General features: G+C 36.1%; 1 protein-coding gene across 1 annotated transcript; it reads left to right on the top strand.

Annotated features, from left to right (window-relative positions):
• The first annotated feature begins 116 nt into the window (after nt 1-116).
• On the top strand, nt 117-12,002 carry LOC136820166 (lysine-specific histone demethylase 2-like). Its single transcript, XM_067076402.1, has 18 exons — nt 117-523; nt 771-860; nt 1,399-1,603; nt 2,200-2,235; nt 2,391-2,529; nt 2,778-2,904; nt 3,608-3,671; nt 4,502-4,672; nt 5,472-5,546; nt 5,916-6,050; nt 6,498-6,675; nt 7,181-7,239; nt 8,031-8,231; nt 8,464-8,658; nt 8,955-9,080; nt 9,878-9,997; nt 10,453-10,605; nt 11,264-12,002. The coding sequence occupies exons 1-18, from the start codon at nt 138-140 to the stop codon at nt 11,354-11,356; spliced, it is 2,553 nt and encodes an 850-aa protein (XP_066932503.1). The 5' UTR covers nt 117-137; the 3' UTR covers nt 11,357-12,002.
• Nucleotides 12,003-17,976: the final 5,974 nt, after the last annotated feature.

The following is a 17,976-nucleotide window of genomic DNA, read 5'->3' as shown; positions in this document are numbered from 1 at the left end:
GTTTTTAAAGATAATTTTGTGTGCTACTTCTCACCTTGGGCTCAAGAATTAAAACTATAATGCTTTAAGTGCTTTCAATGTGCTTTACTAATAAGAAAGAATTCTTTTTGTTTAGCTATAAAAATAACTGAAAAAAAATGAGTGAGAAAAAGAGTAAAAGAGTTCCGAAACGGAAAGTTCTTTACGATGACGAGATTACAGAAGTTGAAATACCAACAATAAAAACAACTAAGAAGAAAAAGAAAGAACCAAAACAAACCACGCCACCAATCAAAATCAAAATCAAAACACCGACCACAAAGAAAGAAACAGTTTCAAAGAAAGAAAAGACGAAATCTCCACCATCGAAAGCTAATACCCCCAAGACAAGCCCAAGCAAAAAGACTGCAGGAGACAAGAAAGGAAAATTGAAAGCCCCTAAAATAAGCACTAAAGCAAGTTCAGCCTCTTCTAAAGCAGGAAAATCAAGCAATTTGAAATGTCCCAAAATGTCCTGCACAAGTGGGCACATGGTGTGCTTTAGGTAAAGTTTTATTTTTTTATTAGTACATTTGGTAGAATATCCGTAATTTTGTGTTGTGTTGATAAAGCTATGGTTTATCTCTACTGCTTTTTCAACCCTTGAAAATCCCTTTGAACATAATTAACTTCAACTCTGAAATTTATTCAAATGTATTTGCTGGGCTGCATGGGTTGTTGTATCACACTTAGGTCAGACCAACCATTGCAGGACATAAGTAAGCTCATCAAAAACATTGCTTTTTTTTCAGATGTTCAAATGAGGGACATTCAGCCCGTTGGTACCACATGTCAGACGCAGAGCATTTTTGCAACAATTGCTTTGATTTCTTTTACCGCAGGTTGGTCCTCTATGATGGAAAATACATTCCTTTACTTGTCATTTCATCTCACTCACACACTCTTGATGAAATTATAACAAAGAATTTGTTTTAATCTATCGTTGCTTGAAATAAAGGATCCCAAAAGGGTTGAACAAAGTGTCTGATTTGGTTTATATTTGCTAGGAAAATCAGATGTATCTGCCTTGATGTATCTCTCTCTGTCTTATAAAGTAATATTTAGGAAAAAGAAGCTAAGCCAGTAGCCCGACCCTAATAGAAAATTATTATGTATTTTCTTCAATCCATTCAGCCATTTGAAATTTAAAAGCACAGCGTTTTCATTGAAGAATGATTACATTTTTGCCTGGTTCTCTCTCTTATAAATATTTCAGAATAAGCATTTAAGGTCACAATAAAGATCACTCAGAGGAATTTGAAAGCACAACGTTTTCATTGAAGAATGATTACATTTTTGCCTGGGTTCTCTATCTCTTATAAATATTTTAGAATAAGCATTTAAGTAAAAATCAATTTTTCAATTTCCCCTTTCATTTAGCCACAAGAAAGGTCACTTAGAAGAGTTTGAACCATGGAAAACACTTTGGAGTGCAAGCTGTCGAAGAGAAGGTCCTTTGAAACTATTCATGCAAGAAGAAACAGTTCCCTTTTGGGCACAATGTAATGAGTGCGAAAAATGGCGTCAGTTGGGCTATGGTGAAGAAATTAATAAAGAATTTAATGAGAATTTTGTTTGTAGTATGGTATGTAACAATCTTTTATAATTAGTTTGCTCGTAAAGATCTGTTGAGGACGTTTTCTGATGTGAGTCAACGTGTTAATTTGTCAAATGAATAACCATCGTACTTTATGAAAATATCAAGGAATAAAAACTATAAATAATTGCTAAAGGAAATGGACGAAATAGCAATGAAAATATAGTGTATGTGTCACTAAGTATTTTGTCGTCAGCTCCATTCCACTGAAGTAGCAGGAATTGTGAATGTTCTTACTGAAGGTTTGGTCATACCTTACAAATGATTATATCTTTCAAGCAATGGGCCATTCCAGTTTTTATCTGTTACCCCCCAATGGACAACATGGAATTTCTGTAGCAAATTGCTTTCAAGAAAGTCCGGAATTTCCGTAACAAATTTACAAAATAGCTATCAAAACCGTGGTATTCAGTTACTGTAACTTAAAAAAATCATGGAATTCCGATACTTTTTCTTTAAAGTTTGCCTGGAATTCAGTGCTAAAATTTGTTTTAAAAATTGATGTCGTCCATTATTTTTTCTGGAATGGCCCACTATTACCTCTTATTAAATTAAGCCCAGCCTTCCTCCCCTCAAATTTTCAGATAGACGAAATGGAATGCTCAGATGAAGAAAATATAGTAAGTGTTCAAATTTTAGTTTTTTAAAAAGTATACTCAACGCAGCATGACTTACTATTAAAGTTTACTCCTGAAAAAGAAACCGCTCTCTCATGATTGTTTTGTTTCGAAATCTTAAAAGTATCCATTGTTATTGAGTGCATCTTTTCCTACAGTATGTAAAAGACTACAAGCAATATGAATGGCTCAAAACATTGGTGCATCCACCTTTCCTGAAAAACAGCCCGGCCAGTCCTTTCCTCAAAGACTTCTACTATGATGGCATTGGCTTGAGCCCACCGAAAGAACAAGAAGGTATGAAAAAAGGGAATAGCCCTGATTTTGATTGGTTTGGAATCACTAGAACACATTTTGCCGTTGATAAATCAAAAGGTCCAATCTCAAAATTATTGCCTGAAAAAACTAAGAATTTTTCTGTTTGTCTGAGCATAAATTTTGAGATTGACCCTGTTTCATGTAGATGGGACCCTCCTCATTGATCTTTTTTGGATTTTTCAATCCTTTTCAAAACATAGATTTATGATAATTTTTTTTCTTTTTAGAACCGGAAGAGAAATTCATGGAAAACTTGATCCCGTTTTACAGTCCGGAAGATTCTGAGAAAGCTCGTTGTATTTGTGCTGACGTCATGACCGGTGAAGAGCGAGAAGAATTCAAACATCATATCAAGTAAGAGCAAAAGAAAACGTATTAACATTAGAAGTTGGTGAATTCCAACACACTAGCAATGTGGAGATAGATTTCTCCCAATTCACTGTCTCTGTCCAGTCAGTAGACAAGAATTCACTTCCAGCTCTACCGAGGGGCAATTGACTCCTCTGGGTCCATATGGACCCGTAGCACAATGGTAGAGCAATTGCCCGCGAATGACATGGTTGTGAATTCGAGTCTCGCCGGATCCGTTGGTTTTCCTGTTCTGGTGGCTGGTCAGAAGACAACATGAGAGCGACTGTATTCACTTCATTGTATTACACCTGCTATCAATGTCTCAAAATTGTATGAATGTGTCTTCCTTGTGGAGCTAAACAACTGAGATGAAGAATTGAATTTGTCAACAACGATTGTGATTATTACACGTTTTTTATAAGAACATCCAAAATTTTTGAAGTCTTTGGATGTTCTTAACTTTTTGAATCTCAAGCCTACATGTTCGTAACATGTTCTTATTTTCGCCATTTTTTGAATATTTTTGTCCATTTTCCTAAGAAATTGGATGCTTTAGGGTCTGCATAGCTTTACAATGTTCTTAAATTGTTCTTAATATTTTGGTCATCGAAGTCTTGTGTTCTTATTGTTTGTTCTTATAAAAAAATGTGTATTTGACGGTAATTCTTTTTACAGGTATCCATATGCTTTTTTTCTAATTTTTCAGAGACGCATCCATATTTCTTGGGCTTCGCAATCTAATTATTGCCATGTGGAATATCAACCCAAAGGTAAATACAAAAGATCTTCCCTGTTGAAATTGATTTGTAAAAGTTTTGTAATGAAAGTCTATCCACTATCAAATTTTGGAAACAAAATCAGGGTGTTATTAGACAACCTCATAGTTGGGGTCCCCACTTTCTTCAGTTGGGGATGACACCTTTCGAAAAAATCAAGAAGGGGGGTCAGAAATTTTCATTAAAAGGGGGGATAGCAAGGAAGGGGGATAGTTTAAGAAAGGGGGATAGTTTAAGAAAGGGGGCTTACATATATATTGTAGATTATTTTCAAGCACTGTTATTAAATTTAGTCTTCATGAAAGGAAGTTTTTTGTTAGAGTAGTCTGTGTCAAAAAGAAGAAAGAAGTTTATTATTTCGCTTTTTCTCTCTAAAGATATTTCACATATATTTGTTAGCTCTTTTTGTCCAAAATCCTTGGGGATTTTTAAAGGTTGGGGGATGCCAAGAAGGGGGTCAGACCCCTTTCCGCACTATGGTAAATGTTGAAATTGACGTAAAGTGTCTTATTTTTTAAAACCATTTGAAAACGATATCAGGGTGTTATTAGACAACCTCCTTGCATTGGGAGTGGTTGCAACTATGTAGCAAAAAAAAGCACAAACTTATCGACTACCGTGAATATTTTTTGAAAATCAATTCTTGAATTATCATACTGCAGATGAGAATTTTTTGAATCATTTATGTACGTTCAAATGATCATTCTTCATGTAAATTTTATTTTAAACAATATTTCGACCTCCTTAGTGGAGGTCTTCATCAGGTTTACAAACGTTCAGTGGAGATCATTTGAAAATGTTTGAAAATCTCTTTACATTCATAGCAATATTTGACGTACCATGTCTGTAGGAATCGTCTGATCTGCAGAGGTATCGGTCGACTCACGTTAGCAGAAGAATTAAAAAAAGTACTGGACTTCTTAACAATCAACGGATACGTCAATTTTGGCATCTTGAATCGCGTTCCGACACATTTTAACTTGAATTATTGGACGGTAAGGCTGTTTTTTAATTTTTACTGTTATTTTATTGTTTTTTATTTTCATTGTATCTTTTTCTGGTTGCTGTATAGTCTGTCTGTAATCTTTAACTATTGTTATCTATCACGTTCGTTAAATAAATGGCGAGTTTATGGACGATAGAGTGACCGAAGAGATTTGGAAAAACCCGCAGTTCTGACCCGCGAAATCGAGGACGATAAAAGCGCTGATTTACCGTCGTCTTCGGTTGGTCAGGATCTAGTCAAATTAGAACCTTACCAACTCTATGCCTCCTGTCTTTTTTCCAGTTTTGACAATCTTTACGAAGAATTGTTTATTGGAAGGCCTGTCTTCAAATCTTATCTTATCTGGGATATTGTACGTTGAAAAAGACTAAAAAAATCAAGAAATAACGTATAACTTCCTAGATTAGTTGGTTCATCAAATTTAGTCAAGAAATTTGGATTCCAAAGATTATGCCATTGCTGCGTAACATGGCAACTGTATGAACCACAGATTTATAAAACCCGAATGGCTAGATGTCGTGCTATTGCTGAAAAGTGTGCCGTGGTTAGGTAGGAAATCCTACCTAGGTCACGTGATATTACAAAAGAATTTCAGTGCTTGACCAATTAGAAACGTCGCGGATTTTCGAAAACAATAGAAACTATATTTCTTGCGATATTCACTTCTTTTTTTTCCTGCGATGGCTTAAAGCACGACATCTAGCCCTTCAGGCTTTATGAATCTATGGTATGAACCTGTTTCGATGTTACCATTTAAACCCAATTGTCTTACTCTTTTTCTCGTACAGGGTTCAGTGATAGTTGTCGGAGCAGGAATAGCGGGAATCGGCGCAGCACGACAACTAACAAACGCTGGTTGCAAGGTAAGGTGGCTTTATTACTAACTAAGAAGCGGCTGTAGCTTGAAGGTAAAGCATCCAGCTACGGTGCGCAAGGTTGTGGGTTCGATCCCCAGCTTGGTCATTCCTAAGATTTCAAAATGGTACTTGAAGTCTCTCATAGACTAAAGTAAAGGGTCAAGAGTACAGGGTAAGTCCTAAGAAAGGAGTGGCATCCTTCAGTCACCTTCGCATTCGGTCACAATCAAACCATCGTATTCCGTTCAAATTTGTCTATCCCCGCGAGTTGCGGGGTGGTCGCTAGAGCACATGCCATCCCGGGCTAACCAGATTACACTTCAAAGACTTCCACTTCTTTCAAATCAATTCTTTTTTTCTTCCCTTCCATCTCAGGTGACAGTTCTAGAAGCATCGGACAGATGTGGTGGTCGTTTAAAAGATGATCATTCACTTGGCAATTGCATCGGTTTGGGTGCTCAGATACTCACTGGATGTATCAATAATCCATTGTATGTCATGTGTGAACAGGTATGTCATTTGTTGATATATTCTCCATAATCCTATTACAATCATTATCACAAAATTCAGGTTTGATAAACTTTTTTAGGCCTGCCTAGTCGTGTTGGCTAGAAAATTACACACTCTAGCGTATGAAGTTAGGTAAGGAGGAGTAGAGACGGAGAGTATCAGGTGTGTACGAACCAGACTTCCTAAGCCTGACTCTAAAGATACCTTTGGCGATAAACATGGCTCTTAAAGCACCTTTAAGAGATAAATCCGACGAAAAACGATTTTCAAAATTTCTGTACCCCTAGACAGACATTTTTAACTTTTCATTGCATTTCCTACTCCGAGAGAGATCTAAAACAAGGGAAAATTCTGCCCCTATATAAAGGGACTATTTTGAGCGTTCTTTGCATATTCAACCCTTTGTGAAGGTTATCGTCAAGTTGTCACGTTTTGTATCTTTTCCAGGTCTCTTTACCGTTACGATATCTGGGCATGCGTTGTGACCTGATCGACGACAAAGGAGCACTCATCGATACTCCAATCGATCAGGAAATCGAATTCCGATTCAACTTGATGCTCGATTCATTGGAGGACTGGAAACAAACAATTAGCAATCGCGAACGAGATAGTTATTCGTTATCAGGTAAGCATTAAATTCAAGACATTATTAAACTCCGGTTATGGAGTTTCTTAAAATCAGTGTTTTTCATTAGTAATTGTGCGTAAACCCGATTAATTGACATTGTCTTTCCGGTTTGATTTCCTGATTTGGTTTGCGTTTTGCGCTTTCACTTACTAGGATATACTCTTTTAAATTTTATGTTAGATATATTAAGAAAGGCTGACCACAATAAAGATGTTTGCATAATGGTTCGCTATTCAAAAATGACAATTACCGGAGTTTTATTTTTTATGATATACAAAGCAGACGCACTGCTTTCATGCTTTGATGCTGAAAATAAAAACAATCAAAGCATCTGCTTTCAATTTTGTGCTTGCGCGGCACAGAGGGGGGGGGGGTAAAAAGTGTTCTTTTTTCTATCTCGTCCACTCTGCAACCTCTTTGAGAGCCGAAACTGCTTCAAGTCTATTCTGAAGTAATTTTCTAAGTCCTGATTTTGATTTCCATTTTGATTTACTTCTTACAGAGGCGCTGGCTGAACAACTCAAGGAACTGCAAAAAAGTCTTTGTAAAGATATGACACAGGTAATTTTAAACTATTTGGTGCCGGTCTCCTGAGACATTCCTTTGCCATCTTAATAAGAGTAAAGCAAAATCATACTTATAGATTTTGGCACTTTTTGATGCAATTTTTATTGTACAGTAGACCCTCGCTTATTCGAATCTTTCTGATATTCGAACTTGTTCCAAGTCCCCGTCAAAGAGAAACCTTTCTACGTAATATGAATCTCCCTGTAATTCGAAAAAATTCCCGTCTGAATTCGAATAAGCGACAGAAATAAACTGTATTTATGACTGATATAGAGAGTTTTTATTTTTTCATTTTGCCTAAAATGCTCAGTTAATAGTTAAATTTCCTAAAATTGGTGGTTTTTAGTACTCATGTACTAAAATTTTTTCTTAAATTTCTTGAAGACACCACCTAATTTGGGATTTTAGTACACATGGTACTAAAATGCTTTTAGGCTTTTTTTGTAATACCACCACGTCACTAAAAGTCATGATGTCTGAAATTCTAGTACCGACCCCCCCTCCCTGTTTATGATGCACTAAGTCTGCGATTCAGACTTTTAGACTTTACTGTAGCCCTATCATAGTTTTCTATAATTCACGAAGATCATTATCTGCGCCCTTAATGTGTGTTTTGGTATTATTTTTCTTTGCCTCTTTAACACATTTTCTTTCTTTGATCTAATTTTCATAGGTCAATTATTAGTTACATTTAACTGTGCTATCAAAAATTATCCTTAGATTGTGTACGTATTTGCACAGTTGCCGGTATCTTCTAACCCCTGCACACCTAACTTTATCTCTAGATGGAGAAAAATCTACTTGAGTTCCACTTGGGCAACCTGGAATACGGTTGCGGTTCTTCATTACAAAACGTTTCCGCTTTACATTGGAATCAAAACGAAAATTACCCACAATACAGCGGTGCACATGCGTGGGCCATTGATGGTTTCGAACGCATCGTGACGTCACTAGCGGACGGCCTGGACGTCAGGTTAAATTCACCGGTATGAACCTTCCTTATCTTTTCTACGAACAGTTTACATCGTGGACGATTCCTTATTAGAAACATCCTCGTTGGCACGCAACGTTGTTTTAACATTCATCTAACATTATAAGGCCGTTGTGAATATTAGATAAACGTATAAAGGACGTTTTGTTCCAGCTGGGATATCCCCGGTCTGCCAAATCAGCATAAAATCAAGTTAATGAATATTCACAAAGGTATCAATTTTTCAGGTTGCATCGATAACATATACAAACAAAAATACATGCGAAGTCAAAACGAAATCTGGGAAAACGCTCAAAGCAGACAAAATCGTTTGTGCGTTACCGCTGAGCACATATCAATCCAAATTCGTCGAATTCGATCCGGAGCTACCGAAAGATAAACTTAAAGCAATCGGAAGACTGGGAGCTGGTCTAATAGAAAAGGTACGAATACCCCACCGTTCATTTGACGGGATCATGTATTTTACCAAAATCCATAGGTTTAATTTGGGCTATGTTTAATTCCTCTTTACTCTCAATAATTAGAGCACAAAGTCTACTATATTTATTTCAAACGTATGCTTCCTTATCGACCCTGTTGACGCCGACAAAGCTCAGGTTTTTTCCAATTTTAGCCCGGCCCTAATTTGATTCTGACCTCTTGTATCGTCACTTATTAAGCCGAAAAAAAAACGCCAAGAAGGGCGGATAAGGTATATATGTTTTTGAACACCTTACAGATAGCACTAAAATTTCCGACTGCATTTTGGCGGAACAAGATCGGTGATGCTGATTACTTTGGACACGTACCTGGAACGAGCGAAGATCGTGGAATGTTCTCCGTATTCTACGACGTATCACGCGAGGTATAAAGACTATTCATGATATTCATGACGTAATGTTAAGCGGAAGCACAAAAAAGACCGGTTGTTTTACAATTTTGAATTTAAATAATAAAAATAGTAGCAAACGACCGGTCTATTTTGGTGCTTCCGTATAAAACATTACGTCACATGAATATCGTGAATTCTTGATTTCCTTGGTTCCCGTTCTTCTCGTACGTTCTTCCGGTTCAAGCCCCTTCTGTCCGCCCGGTTGGCCCTCTCACTTTAAACGGCTCGGTTTTTTTGGGATGGTTTTGTTCTGGAATAATGCGAAACCGTGTGGCAATGGTGACAACTCTTAGTGTGTCTCACTTTTAGTGTGTCCTCTTTGTTTTTGAAAAGGAAGGGTTTGATTTTGATTAAATGAGCATTTTAGATATGAAATATGCTCCCCTCGTCTACTACGAACTAGTGTAATAGCAACGAACCGATAGCGCAGTTGGGAGAGCAATCGCCCGGCAAGCAAGAGGTCGTGGGTTCAATCCCCACTCGATTCGTTACCTTTGAGAGAACTGGGAAGTACATTAGTGCAGGATCCGTTGATTCATTACACATTAGTAATACGCACTTGATTTCACATAGATATGAAATGATTGTATAACTTTCCCTTTTTACGGGACAAGTTGGAGTTTTTATAAACTCTTATTTGATTTTATTGGTTGTCAACTTAACCTGCAATAAAACAAATTTGTTACTTTTTCTAAAGAACGCGTCAGCTTTATAAGTATCTAGTAGTAGAAGTATCTTATAAAAACTCAAGCTCATTCCTTTATTTACAGGACGACTTCATATTGATGACAGTATTAGCGGGCGAAGCTGTCAAACGGAGAAACGAAATGACGGATCAAGAACTCGTTGATAAATGCATGTCCACGCTTCGGAAGATATTCACTGGCGAGGTTTGTCTTTCGGTTTGATTGAATATAATTTAATATAAATATATTCATGGTCATCCTTATACGACTTGAGATAAAGTTAACCATTTGAAATAAACTTATGCAATCTTCACTAAGCAGATTGAAATATTGTTTACTTCAAATCGTATAAGAATGGCCATGAAAATGTAAATTGAATTGAATAATCTCGTTTGCTTTGTTTAATCTTATGGTTGGTCCGTCATTTATCGCTTTATCACGTTTGTTAAAAAAGCTTTCTCAAAAAAACTTAGAAAATTAAAGGGCGCTTTGGAAAGCATTATAACAAGGACCACTACCTAATGAGAGAGACTTTTACATGCAAGCACCTCTTTTGATGGTTGTTTTGCTCAAAACTTTTTCGTTCAATCGAGATGCTTTCCAAAGAACTATCGCACTGCAAGCATGGAAACGGTCATACACACTTTTCAATCTCTTAGACGGTGCCTGATCCAACAGCACAAATCATAAGTCATTGGGGTGATGATACGTACACCCGTATGGCGTACTCTTACGTAAAAGTAGGAAGTTCAGGTCAAGATTTGGACATCCTTGCAAACACGGTCAATGAGAAGCTTTACTTTGCCGGAGAGGTGAGTAGGTTTCTAAATTTTAGAAAACAGAGAGCTCAGACAGCTGCAAAACCTAAAAAAGGAGGCTTTTCAATAAAATTTCAGAGAGAAACCTGGAAAATTCAAGGGACTTTTTTGCGTTTCAAATCTTCGCAGTTTATGTCAACTCGCCTCAGGGAAAGAAGTACATAATGTCAGCGTTTTTCAGAGAAGTAATACCTTTTTCTGCTTCAAAACTCAGGGGAAATGAGCCATGTATTTTTCATTGAGCACTTATACCCGGGAGGGTACTAGGGTTGGCGGATGAGGGCTATGTGCGGACGGGACCTTCGAAAACCCGACCCTTAGATAAACTTTTTTGAAAAATGTTCTTCGATTTTTGAAAAATGGTTACCCTGAGATAATTATTTTCAATCTTTTCTCTCGAAATCAAAAAAATTTCCTACAAATCGTGAATTTTCCGATCCTTAGAGAGACTAATTTAAGACTTTGTGATTTTTGCGACCCTAAGAGAGACGAAAAACAAACCTTACCGGCCACACATACCCAGCACCCATTTTTGCCTATGTTCGCCCTCCCCATAGTCATTTTAGCTACAATTTTTTATTTGCTGTATTTGCAGAATACGCCCCCCCCCCTGGGAGTTTCATTTATTTTTTCAATAACATTTATTTTAAAGGCAACTAACCGTCAATTCCCACAAACCGTTACTGGTGCTTATCTGAGTGGGCTGAGGGAAGCCAAAAAGATTCTACGATCGAATTCATCTTAGCATTCACTGGATCTATTGTTGAAAAGAATAGTCTGCATCCAGTGAAAAGAGGAGGAAGTGTAAGCGGTGACTTATTGTATGCATATTTTGAGCACTATACACACTACATTTTCTTGCTATTGAATGCAAGATTGCCTTGGTTACCATCACAGATATCTGTAAAGCCCGAAGGGCTAGATTTGCGGCTTTTATCAAAAAGTGAAGCTCATCTTTGGAAGGATTTCCTACCAGAGTCACGTGACTAAAATATGCATTTTCACCGGTTTGAGGGATGTGAAATAGCGTTTGCCCCCTACGTTTTTTGATCTCGCGCTCCGAAAACAATTAAAATGCTAGATCCTATCCATCGGCACGAAATTTAAAAAGTCAAATTTTTGCTTCACTTTTTTTTGCTGGAGAAAGCTTAAAGTTGCAAATCTAGCCCTTCGGGCTTAGATATCTGTGGTTACCATTGCAATGACCGAATGACTTATTTTGAGCACCGGAAAACTCATCAAACTTTGAACCTTGGTTGTAAAGTGACCCAATGTTAATATATGAAATTTTGTCAGGACTTTAAGCAACCCATCGATGAAAGTTTCGGAAAAAACTCTTTGGCCCTGCTCTGCTCAACGAAAGCTCTTGCTTACAATGGATTCAACTAGAACACATATACCACGGTTACTGAGTAAAGAGGTTCGCATTGGTACTGAACTCCTTGATCTAGAGGGAATTTTTAAGAAACACAATGAAAATATGGAAGGTTAACCCTTTTTCATCGGTTATGGGAGATAGTGGTGTAGTGCATTTTTTGTTAAATTGTGTTAAAATTATTTGAGTTTTAAGATAAGAACATAATAATAATGACTACTTTTATTTATAAATGTTTTCTTCGACTTCGACGAAAAATATTTTGTAAATTTTTAGTTAGTGGTTGGAAACATTAGAATTCTACCTATGGTCAATTCATCTACTTGGCTAAATACATCTTGACAAGTTCCCAACTCTACTTTGAAATGTAAATTTAAGATTTAAAATATAGTTGGCTCTCCCTAATTCGATCTTCAAGGGGGGGGGCAAGAGCTTATTACTTCGAATCAGAGAATGATTCGAATTACGAAGAGTATTTTATACGACTTCCCAAATGAAGGGAGCAAATTTTTGTTCGAATCAGAGGAAGATTCCTATAGCAGAGGTTCGAATTAGAGAGAATAGACGATATCGGCTTAACGAAATTCTCCCCGAATGATTACCCATGATGCATTGCGCAAAAAAATTCAGTAAGTCAATATAGTCCGTGATTTTTTTTGCGCAATGCATCATGGGTAATCATTCGGGGAGAATTCGTTAAGCCGATATCGTCTATTACGACTAGACATCAAGTTGAATTAAAAAGTGTGAAATCTTTTGAATTTCATTTTTAATGCTCTTTTTATGATAAACAGTACAACTTGTATTGAAAATGTAATATAAAAGTGTTGTATACTACTGAGAAAATAAAGACATGAAACAAATTGATCTAATATGACTCGAATTTATATTTAAAATCCGTACTTAATTACTTTTTGATTTCTCTCAATGACCTTAACACCAATCCCCCAGTGTCCCCAGTTTGTTATAAATTTTTGAAATTACGAAAAAAGGAAAAAAACCGCAAAATTAGATTATAATTTAGCCCTATAGGTATATTTAGTAGAAGTACAACTTCCAACCCCCGTCTGTTAGGTATCTGAGATTATACACCAATCTCGTATCCAGAGCCACTTGTCACTTTTAGATTTTACTGCGATGGACGTGGTATAAAATTTCGTGAGTACCATTAGTATCATTGAGTTTAAAGGGCTAGAGTAGAATCTCTAACCTTTCTCAGGCAAGAAAAAGTTAAGCCTTAAAAATGCGCCGTATTTTTTATGACAGATTGAATCTAGCAATTCCTTTGTTTACGATTGATATTTTTTTCGAAATTTAGCGGTAAATTTTAGTTTCAATCTGTCATTTGTGTAAAAACCAGGCGAGCCGCTCAAGGCCGCGCAACTTTGGTAGGATTTGTTGGCTTCAAATCCTACCAAAGAGATTGACTTCTAGCCTTCGGCTTCTACTTCATTGATTAGTATCATCAAAAAGCAAATTAAGGGATTGGGTACTAGTCCAGGTTCAAGCCATAGATTTATAAAACCCGAAGAGCTAGATGTCGTGTTTTAAGCCATCGCAGGCAAAAAAAAAAGTGAATATCGGAAAAAATATTGTTGCTATTGTTTTCGAGAACCCGCGAAGCTTCTGATTGGTCAAGCGCTGAAATTCTATTGTAATGTCACGTGACTTAGGTAGGATTTCCTGCCTAACCACGGCACACTTTTTAGCAAAAGTACGCCATCTAGCCCTTCGGGCTTTATAAATCTATGGTTTCAAAAGAAGTTAGTTTTTGAATATCTTTATCTTTTTTCGAAAAATTACCGTATTAAAGGTTTTGTCATAAAATGCCAAGAGATACCTCAAAATTAAAGTTCCACAGAAGAATCGATAAACTACAATGTTCGCAAATGATTTTTTAAATAATTTGTCAATGTACATAAGAAAACGGTGAAATGTAGAAATTTCGATGTAAATCAGGAAGGAAGGCTTGAAAAAGTTGAGAGTTCATACTTTAGGTTACATAAATCGGGCGGTAAAAGTTATTTTCCATTAAGATAAGCAAGTTACCAAATGCAATTTATTCCGCCAGTAATATAAATTATACCGGGTGCGCCACAAAAAAGTTTCTCTCTTTAAAACTCAAAAGCGTTAATAATCGACATATCAAATTAAACAGAAGCATAATTACACGATACATCATTATCTTCGTTTCTGTCATTAAAAATGATAATTAGCTGTCTAAATGACCTTTTGTTATATAAAGGAGGGTTGATTTTCAATAAAAGGCAGAAAATTCGTCGAAAAAGGCAAAAATATCTGGTAAAATTCATAGAAATACATCAAATATGGGTTTCGAGATAAATCAAGCCTTACATAGACTTTATTCAATCTAAAACCAAAAATCGGAAGAAAATTTTGGTAAAAGTAAATTAAAGTGATTTTGATGAAGATTTTAAACCCTTTCGGCCTTTCAGTTTCGAAATTTATGTGTTTAATTACCGAAAAATGCTTTTAATCATGTAAAGGCTATTGCGATTGACAATTTTAATGTAAAAATTTGATAGGTCGATTTTCAACGTTTTCGAGCACTTTCAGAAAGTAACTTTTTTATTTAATTGAGCATAACTTTTGATCTAATGAATCGAATTTAATAAATGACCCATCAAAATTTAAGTTTATCTTTCTTCTTTCCAATGAAATAGGAACGGTTTTTAAAACATTTTTAGATTTCGAGAAAATTAGTTTTAAAGAGAGAAACTTTTTTGTGGCGCACCCGGTACATAATTCGAAAACAAAACTGTCTTTGGAAATAAAATCATATCATAGCGATTGTTTATTGAATATGCCAGGTTCCTTTATTTAGTGGCGAAATTTTCTACATTCTGAAATTCTTGTTTTCTTTTCGGTCCCACAACTCGCAAAATCCAGATGAAATTGAGAATCACTTGTTCTTTCTTTCCATGCTTTGTTGAAACATTTACTAAATTCTGCGTTAGCTTTGTTCCGGCATGTGTGATACATAGAGTTACCATAGTGACTCATATAAGGGTCTGGATCAGCATTTGATTGGTTTACGGTAACCATAGCAACCACACAAATGATTGACAACACTCGAATCATATTTGTTTAGGTGACAGCCCTACAAGTATAAAGTAAAAGTCATTATTCTCCTTAGCGCATCCCTGTCCCAGAAGATAATTTAGTCGTAGGGACTTAAGGGAAGAGCTAGATTCCAAGGGAGAATACAGGTCGGGTTAGGCTTTATATTATGATTACTTATAGCTCTAAACCTTGAACGGGATGGTCAATATAAGAGGATAAGGATTATTCAATAGGGGTGAAATTTTCGAGGATATCTTTTACCACTGGGTACAATTCTTTGCCGATCCACTTTGTGGATAGTCTGGCAGTTAGTACCGCCTCGTTTATTACTCTCACCTGCTACTCTTAGGTGCCAAATAAACGGGGGGTTGGAAAGTTTTCGAAATTTTAATAAACGGGGGACCTAATTGCCGGGGGGTTGGAAATTGTACCTCCAAAAATAAGGTAAATATAGGCTAAAATCAGGCTTTTTGGAGCAAAATAAGGGGACTTCTTTTTGCCAACTGAAAATATTCTTGTAAAAATTAACAAGCGGGGGGGGGCGGCGTTTATTTGGCACCTAAGAGTAATGAAGCAGATGACCACCACCTTTCCGTTTGTTTATTTTTCACATTTTCTAACCCCTACTCCAGGACCAGCCCCCGGCTATTATTTACCCTAGATAAGGTACTTTTTTGTACAAACCGCAAAATCACGCTTTGGAGACTAATTTAAAGCTTTACCTGTCTTGAAGTTTCAATTCTTGTATGTGTGTCTTCTCCTCGAAAGTTTTCCCAAATGATAAGTCAACTTTAAAACTTACGTAAGCTGAGATGTATTTATAAAAAATCAATGTTAAATCTTATGAAAGAAGTATCTTTTTATCATTGCTTTAGTTCTGGTTGGTTGTCAGGGGGATAAGCGTCGTCCCACAGGCTGGTATGCTACTGTCTCTTTAGGGATGTGAATTTCACAGGCTAATGCAAGACTGATGTGTTATTTATTATAACCTCCTTGTCAATTCACACAAAAACTGATGATCAGACAATTATTCACTATGATCCTATTAGACTATCTTTGTAACCGACAAATAAAATTGGTTTACCGATCTTTATTTGTTTGTTTAGCCGGTTACACCCATTGACAAAATCGAACCCAGTCCCCTAGTTTGCTTTTTATGATTCTGAAAGCGCTGCATACGATTCTATCTCGTCCACCAGTATAATTAAAAATTGTGAAAGTTGCACTAACTACGAGATTGACCCATTGAGTTAGAATGATATAGAGTAAATAGAGTAAAATGTTCTTAAATCTCAAAATATTGAAAGCAACTTTGCAATTTTGAAAAAATACAATTTTTATTTGAAATATATCTATATCGCAGTTGATTTCCCCTAGGTGATATCATTCACATTTTCAGCCTAAAACATGAAGCCGGAATTGCACTATGGCTGTTCAAATTTGGCCCTGAAATTCCTTTTTTTCACTTATAGCCGATATATTTAGTTCAGTTGCTCAAGAGGATGGTAACAAAAGGGGGGGGGCTCTTTTTGATCCAATGATACAGGGGGTGCTTTCTAAAATATTTCCAAATTCATAGGGAAGGTATGACACTGACCTTTATATATCCCTGGACCAAGCTATATCTGCCATCTTTGATCGAAGTTTTTTTTTTGAATTGGTACCCGTAAGGAAACCATTGCAGTGTTAATAATTAACGTCTAACGGCGCTACATCATCAAAAGTTTTCGAGGAAAAGTAGATCTAGCGCTGTCGATGCATTTACACCGCTATTGAGTCGTGCCGTCATTAGGGTACCACTTTTCAAAAAACTCTGATCAAAGATTTTGCTTGGCCGGGATTGAGAAACTTGGTCCAGGGTATATAAAGGTCAGTGAATGTTACTAACAAAACAAAATACTTTTTTACTCCATATAAATACATCTTTGCAATAATTTCCATATTTACACGTAACATAAAAATAATTCATTCAAAAATATATACACGAAAAAATAAAATTCCCTTATAAATATAATCTGCGTATAAAAATTCTTTTGATAATATGTACTTTATTTTATTGTTCAGAAATTTTTAATTCCAAGATAAATCGATGCCAGAAGCTCATGAATCACACTATACTTTCACCGTTGTAAAAAGAATTGGTTTCAAAACTTAATTTGCTGCTGTGCTCCCAAACCAAGAACCACTTACACCAATGTTTGATTTTACTGGTAGACTTGATACCTTTCTTTTGTGAGCTCTATCAGAATCTTTAATAAGCGAACTGAAAGCTCAAGTTTGTTCCCGACTGTGTTCAAAATGAGCAGTGCTTTAGTTTTTGTTTCCTAGAAAGTTTCATTTCATCGTTTCAACGTCGTTTTAATGTGTTGGACGGTGAAAAAGAATGCGGCTATTATATTTTGATTTTTCCCAACGTCGTTTTAATGTTCATACCAATATTCACGAATGTTCGTTGATTTAACAATCAATGATAGAAGACGTTGATTTTACAATCTACAAGTTGAGTTGGGAATGATAAAACACAATTCTTGTGATAAGCGCATGCTGGATATGAAAAAATGTTATCATTTTCTAGGTGGGGTCTGAACTGTTTGCCAATTGCGTCTCAGTTTTGGTCAAAGTTGATACGCCTAGGTATGCACATCACTACTGCTTTCTTTAATTAAGGTTTCAATATCATATACTGTCCGGTATTCTGTGTTTCAATAATGTTGGGTTTTTCTCGAGTTTCCGATTTCTGTATTCAAACATTTCACCTGTACTTTAGCGTTCCACCAATTTTTCTTTTTCACTTTATTTGATTTTCCAAACCATTCCAAAGACTTTTGCGTTTTAATGGATGTCCTCTAAATAACGAATTCTTCTTTATTCCTCTTAAAAACCTTTTTCGTAATGTTCTCATAATG

Source organism: Clytia hemisphaerica, unplaced genomic scaffold (genome assembly GCF_902728285.1).
Source record: "Clytia hemisphaerica strain Z4C2 unplaced genomic scaffold, Clytia hemisphaerica genome assembly, whole genome shotgun sequence".
In the NCBI taxonomy this organism is placed as follows: domain Eukaryota; kingdom Metazoa; phylum Cnidaria; class Hydrozoa; order Leptothecata; family Clytiidae; genus Clytia; species Clytia hemisphaerica.
The sequence above is the reverse complement of the archived record's forward strand: the minus strand, read 5'-3'. Positions and strand labels throughout refer to the sequence as shown.

Coding starts and splice junctions, on each gene's coding strand:
- LOC136820166 (XM_067076402.1), top strand. CDS start 138: ATGAGTGAGAAAAAGAGTAAAAGAGTTCCGAAACGGAAAGTTCTTTAC. Junction 9,998..10,452: donor GGAAGATATTCACTGGCGAG/GTTTGTCTTTCG, acceptor TCAATCTCTTAG/ACGGTGCCTGATCCAACAGC. Junction 10,606..11,263: donor AGCTTTACTTTGCCGGAGAG/GTGAGTAGGTTT, acceptor TTTATTTTAAAG/GCAACTAACCGTCAATTCCC.